Source organism: Anoplophora glabripennis, unplaced genomic scaffold (assembly GCF_000390285.2).
Source record: "Anoplophora glabripennis isolate ALB-LARVAE unplaced genomic scaffold, Agla_2.0 scaffold123, whole genome shotgun sequence".
In the NCBI taxonomy this organism is placed as follows: Eukaryota; Metazoa; Arthropoda; class Insecta; order Coleoptera; family Cerambycidae; genus Anoplophora; species Anoplophora glabripennis.
Genome location: NW_019417073.1, coordinates 1,019,522 through 1,027,708, shown reverse-complemented (window position 1 = coordinate 1,027,708; position 8,187 = coordinate 1,019,522). Strand labels below are relative to the sequence as shown.

The following is an 8,187-nucleotide window of genomic DNA, read 5'->3' as shown; positions in this document are numbered from 1 at the left end:
AACAGTTTGTTTTGATTTTGTGAGTTCTATTTGTTTATTTTTTTATTTACCTTATATTTCAATCTTTGTGCATTTATTAATTTTATTGTAATGTAAATAAATATTTGTATTTATATTTATACAAATTAGTTTTAATTATAATACATATATGAATTTACTTCTAAGGAAAAAGATGAATAGTTCTCTTGAAAAGCTTGTAAATAAAAAAACTTATCAATAGTACTGAGAAGCAAAATCCCATACCTACCTATTCTTACTATTAAGGCTGAGTTCTCTGCAGAGCTGAAATTCTGAGATATTTTTTAATTGGTTGAGCATAACTGGTGTTATGGAAGGAGATATTAAACTTCGAGTTTGTCGTCTATGTTTTAATATTATATCGGATGCAAATAACTTTTTATTCATAAAAGACTCTTTAGAAGATATGCTAAAAGTTATAACAACAGTGGTGGTAACATCATCAGGTGATAAATATGACAAGTTTTTTTTTACATTACTTTTTTTTAGAATGTGGATAAAACTTCTAATCCTGTGATGTGTAACAAGTGTTCCAAAATGCTACAAGAAATATTTACATTTAAAACCAATTTCTTTGAAAGTGAAGAAAAAATTGAAGCAAAAATTTCTACCCTGAATAATGTTAAATTAGACTTGAGTGATAAAAGCAGTTTTCGTAAAAGATTGGCACGAAACTCAAAGAGAATAAACATACAAGAGACTAGAGTTTGCAGAACATGTTTAAAAGTAATTAATAAGAAAAAGTTTATTGATCTTAATTCCTTAGCTAATTCAAGATTATCTTCAATTTTAAATTCCTGTGTTCCCGAAATGGTAAGAAAAAGTTTTTTTATCGGAGTAATTTGGACACATTTTTCCCTGCATAATGTTGCAATCTGAGTGAGAAGTTTGACACCTGTGAAAAAAAAAATTAAATTAAACTAATGGAACAAAATATTCCAATAGTCAGTTCTTTAAAAATGTGGGTGCAGATCTAAACTAAAATTTTATCTGGTTTTTACTTTTTTTTTCTACTTATTTATGTGAAGTAAGGATTTTCTTGCAACAGAGCTGATGTGAGACTGACATTTTTTTTCTCTTAAGCCAAAAATTGCTATTGAATTAAATTGAACATAATACTCTTTTTCTTTCATGAACTTGCCACACAGAGAGAAAGAAAAATATGTTATTTTCTTCTATTTCATTTTAATTTCATTTATTACTGCTCATATTTTTTGTATAACTTGAATCTACATGTGCTATGCAGTAGAAATTATAGAAATTAAAGTTTCAAACAAATATGTTATGCTAATCAATTTATGTTCTAACAAACTACTCACTGGTAAATAAATCTTTTAGGATTTGAATATAACTAAAAATCCCATAATGTGCCAGATATGTTACGACGCCTTGCAAAAAATGGAATATTTTAAATCCCTCTGTAACATAAACGAAAGTAAAATAGATGCTTTTTCAAGGACTGTGAGATCTGATCCGCTTCTTAAAATCAATTTATATGAAGTTTTACACTTTTCTAAAAACCATTCGTCCATTTACAATGCCGTTACGAAATTAAATGAACATACATCGGATGAAAGAGAATCAACTAATGCTTTAATCTGTAAATCTACTAAAATGGAACCTAGTATTGATGACACTGAAAAATATTTGAAAGTAGACTGCTTGGAATATGTTTCAGTCAAAATGGAACCATGTGATGACGAACAAGTGGCTGAAACTAAAATTTGTTTGAAGAGAAGAAATGTGACAAATAGGTGAGAATAATTCTCTTTTTTTTAACATACCTAATTGTGTACTAGCTACATGCATTCATTAAATGCACCACAACTGTTCAGCCAAAATTGTTTTTTGTTAATATGAACGTGCATATGATAAATTTAAAATATACAAGGTGTATTTAAATGAAGGAGCACAAATGCTGAAACATAATCTTGATTTGAAAATATTGATAGTTGGGCCCTACTTAAGTTAATCCAAAGTTGCTTCATTTGCGAATTACAGTAGGGTGGTTAAATTAAAATAAAATAAATAGAGAAATTAATTTATTACATTTTATAACTAACCAAACAAGAAAATATATACGAATTGTAAAATATTTTTAAAATACTTCCCTCCTTAAATGCAATTTTTGCCACTGACATTTTTTTATTTAAAAAACAAGTCCTGTTATGATAATAGCACACCACTGGAGATTTTTGTAGCAAAAATTTAGTTTATAATGTTATCTAGATAATTAAATAGCAATAAATACTGATGAAACACATTAAAAAGGAAATGTTAAATTGTACAGTCAATATATATTCATTTGAAAAACACTGAATACGTGGGCTCCTTATAGCTCGCCCCTGATCTGTATCGTATTTACAGCGGTGGGTATGGTTACCATCTTGCAGCAGTGAAAGACAGTAGGAGTAGCACATATGTACTATGCAGTTTGGGCTCCATTTAGTCCACCCGTAACGAAATAATAGCTCTTTACTGTTTCTTTTTCTTGTTAAACGTAATTTTCTTATGTGTAGTGTAAAGTTTTAGTGTTCAAAAATTAATGGTGTGAGAAATACCAAACTTTTATAAAGAAGTAATTGAAAAGTTTATTTTGGACAAAAGCAGAAGAATTGATTATCATTATAAATAATGTTGAGCACTTTCAGTATATTTCAATAGTACTTAAAACAAAACTAACCAATAATATTTGATTTTTTTTTTCAATATTTTGTACCTACATTTTTCCATCCTCCTTGTTATGGAAGTCACGAGCCGCCACACTGCTTGTGTATCGGATCCAGCTAGAATATTTTAGACTGGAGATTATTTGACAGGATTGTGTTTCTTCATTTAAATACACGACTTCTTGTGTCTGCCTCCCAAAAGTCAACTTAAAAAAAATTATGATTTTAATCTGTTTACCTGTATAGTTAACGTTAATGAATAAAAATATTACTTGAATCATAAGTAAGTATATATCAGGAAAAACATAAATATGTTTTTCTATTTTAGAAAGTTTTTACAGAAATCAAGAAAATGAAAGTCTCATATATTAAACTAAGAGTAATTTACTTTTCTTATCATTTTTTCATTGCATTTTATGAGTACAGTATTACCTTAACTTATCCATGATAAATTTTCATTTATACTTTTGTTGCAGGTCCAGATCAGGAACACGGAAGAAAACGAATAATAAATGCGACAACAAAAATATGATCTGTTGTTCTGATTGCAACTTCAAAACTAAGTACAAACATAATTTAAGGCGTCACTTAATCATCGCACATAAAAGGAAAGACATTGAAGTCAACAAAAAGTTTTATCAGTGTGAGCATTGCAGTTTCTCTACGAAATGGAACATAGATTTGACTAGGCATTCGTTGTCTCACGTGAAGCCAGAAGCTCTGAAATGTACAAAGTGTCCTTACTCTACCAACCAAAATGCTCACCTTATAAATCACATTTTGACCCATGTTAATGACGATAGTAAGGATAAACATAAAAAATCTAATTAATTTTTACATATTAGTTAATATATTTTTTAAAAGATATTTATTATTGCGTTATTTTAATTCATATATTTTTATTAATTTCATGGTCAACTTCCATATAAAGTGTCCTATTTATTCGAAAATATCAAATATTTTTGTAAGGCAATAAGATGTGGTTTTCCAATTCATCCAAGCATGAAAAGTCTATTTTCTGCATTACTCAATGCATTCAAAATAGAAAAGTAGTAATTACGGTCCTTAGAATTGAAAGTTTTCAATCGTGAATATTTTAATATTTTTAATTGAACTCTATGGATATGGACAAATGTAAAATTAAATTTTTATGTTGCGGTCGTTTTCTTATAGTTTATGAGTGCTACAAAATGAATACCACATAATAATGAAATGGAGTGGGAAAATTATGTTTGAGCTCATTTAATGTAAAAGTTACCTAAATTAAAAGAAAAATTTCTAGGAATGTGATTATAAACTGTTTGTTGCAACCATAATTTTATTGATAATATACTCGCGTTAATTCGGCATATAGCTTAAAAATATTTATTATTAAATATTTTTAAGCTATATACCAGACAAAATAATAAAAAGAAAAACCTCAAAATTATTATTGGGAAAATACAAAAAATATCTACTATAATAATTAAGCACATCTAAAATTTTTCTGAGATATAATCGACTGTTTTTTTGAATTCCCGCAAACATTATCAAAAATTTCGGCTATAATGTTTCTGAAAGCCTGTCTTTTTCGATTTTGCGAATCTTCCATTGTAGTGGGAGGTGAAGAATAAATTTTACTTGTCCCAATAAGACAAAATAAAATTTTGTTAGATTGAGAGATCTGGTATCTAATTAAGGGGCCTCATGCAATATATTTATGTGGAAAATATTGATTTAAAACATCTTTTCTATATTGGATTGAAAATTATTATGGGCATCCATTTTTTTAAAACTGAAATAGCAGTAAAGCAAACTATAGCAAAAATTAAAAGAAAAGAAATTAAATATTAGATCTGCTTTGTGTCAGATTTGATATAGCGTTCTTTTTTTAAAAAAAACTACATCTTGTGTCTTATTTGGTTTAGAAAATGTTTCATATTTTCAAAGACGCTGCAAACATAATTTTTTTAAACATCAAATAACCGAAATGATTATTGGACCAAATATCTTTTTACCAAAGTAGGCTTTAATAGGTATCGCCTAAATAAATGAAACACCCCGTATAATTGAAAATAACTTTAAAATGTCAAGAATTTGATTTGATGTAACTGAAAAAAGAAAATATAATATACCATTTCTATGAAATATGATATTCATACAACTTCAAGTTATTTAATTTTCATATGCAGTAGTGATGAGTAAATTCATATTTACCACCCATATCTATTGAATAATTAATGAAAACTATTTCAAACTATATTTAAACATATATTATTTTTTAAACATAATATAAAATGTACTAATATGAGAAGTTCATCAAATAAAATTGTCTGCATTGTTAAGAATGATCTTATTTATTTTTTATTATAAAATAATTACTGAATATATTTTTTTACATCTGCCTTACTGTTATGTTATACAGGGACTAACATGTGTCAAAAAACTAAAGCAATGTCTTGTCCAAATTTAAATTTTAAATGAACATACTTGTTTCTGAGATACAGATATAATTAAAAAAAAAGAAAATATTTCAATCTTCTGAAGAAATGAAGATATTGGAATGAAGTTCTGTTTGCATGCAATGCATTAAAATATGTATGTATGGAGGCAGAGGAAGATGTTTTGTAAAATCTCTTAAATACTAATTCAATCTAGAAAACACATATGTTTGCATATTGTAAATTTGTACCAAAACGGTATATCTCATCCATGCCACTGGTTTGATATTTTTGTTAAGAAAATATTTATATAACTTTTTTTTTTGTAAACTTTAACACCCTGTATATTAAAAGATAGAGCTTCAAGGGAGAATGTTTATAGAGGGTGTTCAGCACAAAACAAATAATGCAGTGTTCAGTTTGCATGATTCAAACCAGATAGTACCCTTGTTTATGTAATAGAGTTAGACAACCAGTCTAACTAGAAATGGAAACACTAGATGGCGAGTCTAATAAAATCCTTATCAGCTTTACATTTTCACAGTGGCACAAATATTTTATGGGAGGATCGCCATCTACTTTTTGCCTTTGTGACTTCGATTTATCGTTTAACTATATTATACAGGGTGTTTGTAAATAGGTGCGAAAATTTTAGGGGGTGGTTGCCGCAGTTATTTTGTGAAAAAAAGTTCATATAAACGTATGTCAAAATATGCTTCGTTTCCGAGATACAGAATGTTTAAATTTTAATTTTTTATTTATTATTAATTATTTCAGTTTTAAAGATTTTGACTCGAAATTTGAAAAACGCTTTGGAGGGATAAATGTGCATTTTTTGGGGTGATCCGAATATTTCTACTTGCACCAGTGGCGTTCATGCGGGAATGCCACAACCTTTTTTAATAAAAAAATTGTACGCCGCTCTTCCCGTTTTGGTATTTTTTTAGAAATCCGCCATCAATTCTGAATGAAAATGCTCCCTTCAATGTTTTTCGTACGATGCACCGTTTTTGAGGCAAAAATAAAACATATTTCAGTGCAAGTTGTGTATTTTTAATTTCTATCGATACATTATCTAGTAGGTTGCTGTTAATATTTCTAAATAAAATACAACCATCAAATTTCGAATCAATATCTTTAAAACTCTAAAATTATTAATAAAAATAAATACAAAATTTAAATTTAAACACCCTATATATCAGAAACGAAGCATATTTCGACCTACGTTTATATAAACTTTTTTTCACAAAATAACGTCGGCAACCGCCCCCTAAAATATTTCGCACTTATTTACAAACACTGTATATAAAAAAATATCTAGTACCGTTTTCCGTGTACAGAGCCGTATCGATTTGTTTTAGCGATTTTTTTAATATTAATACAATATGTATTTACCAAAATATCAAATAATAAATTTGTTACAAATACATGCAAGTTTTTGTTATAATTTACAAAGAGGAGTTATAATATGTATAAGTATTTGAGGCAAACAGCTTATACATAAAAAAGGACAACTAAATTGAAGACTGAAACAATTTGAAAATCAGCTATATTTTTGGAATGCTTCAGATCTATCTTGTGGAACTCTAAAATTATGTAGATGTATAATTCTAATGAATTAATGTAATAAACTTCATTTAATAGATTATATGCATGAAGTGTGCGACTATTTTTCATATTTAATATAGAATGTTCATTTAAATGTGTAATATGGTGTTGGAATGGAATATTATAAGAAAAACGCATTCTCAACTTCTTGAATGAGACGTGAAGATTTTAAATTTATAAAATTATTGTATACCACGTCTCCAAAAAATAAAATAAGACACCAGACTTTTACATTGGCGCTCTATATCAGGTGACATACAATTTTTATAATCATATAAAACCGTAAGACGATAAAAGGATGACGTCTTGGTATCTATTATGAACATGAACAACTTCAGGGTTTGATCCTACTTCAGCAATAATTTTTTTTGTATAAAAGAGCACATCAGCACATATATTGGGAAAGAATAATAACACTTCCGTTAATTCAACTTCTATGCCACTAATGGGCGCAATCAGTTTTAGTTTCAACATTCTTTCCATTGATTTTATAAGGTATTGCCAATTATTCTTATATGAAAAAGACACGTACCTATATTTATTTGGAACAAAAAATGGACCGCTTAGAAGAAAATGGCACTAAAGTTTGCACGACTTTTACAATGATGTAAAATGCACAGATCATATAACCTTATAATAAACAGATTTTAATAAATGTCGTTATTATGAACAGTCAATGTTAAAAATTGCAAATAAACGTTAATAAATGCTGTTCGTTTTTTGGGGTTTGGCGGGAAATTTAAAAAAAGAAATATTAACAATGTTTTAAAGTGAATTTAGAGTTCTAATAGCACAGAGTGGACTACCCATGTCGATATTTATTCTAATATTTAAATCTAATTTAAAAAAATATACCTTACGATCTGTATTTTTTGCGTCATTGTAAGAGCGATGCAACCATTCAATGTCAATTTCAACTTCAACTAAACTTTCTAGATACAAGCCTAGGTAAAAATTGCTCCAGTAGTGTAACAGCAAGGTTTACAAAAGGGTTACTTCTCTATATCTACGCTTCTGTATTGTAAAACATTATTAAAACAGCTCCAAATTGTGCAATCACCCAGGTAATAACATATTTGATTTTAATCTTATATGCATATAAAAAGAAAAATGCCTCGAAAACGAACTAATACGGCAATGGACACGTAAAACAGTACAAGATAGGACCATAGTTGGTTTATTGACTCATTATTTGAATAGGTATTTCATTTAGCGGTTAGGTTTTGACTCGTCTAAACTGGAACACCCTGTATTCTTAACTTTGGATGGAGAAAACGCCCCTCTATTTTTGACACGTTATGTGTTAAATTCTTTATATCGAGAGTCAAAGGAAGAAGTTGTGTGTTTAGTGTAAACTTTATTTTTAATATTTATAAAAATAAAAAAATATGTGGGTGATAAATTTCTAAATGAAAAGCTCTTTGTTTTTTTATAAACTTTTATTTCTTACGAAAATAAACAGATACATACTT

The 8,187-nt window shown here is 28.0% G+C and overlaps 1 protein-coding gene across 1 annotated transcript; it reads left to right on the top strand.

Moving 5' to 3' along the window:
• LOC108903893 (zinc finger protein 160-like) lies at positions 1-3,554 on the top strand. Its single transcript, XM_018706235.2, has 5 exons — positions 1-19; positions 166-451; positions 508-831; positions 1,357-1,772; positions 3,164-3,554. The coding sequence occupies exons 2-5, from the start codon at positions 329-331 to the stop codon at positions 3,516-3,518; spliced, it is 1,218 nt and encodes a 405-aa protein (XP_018561751.1). The 5' UTR covers positions 1-19; positions 166-328; the 3' UTR covers positions 3,519-3,554.
• Positions 3,555-8,187: the final 4,633 nt, after the last annotated feature.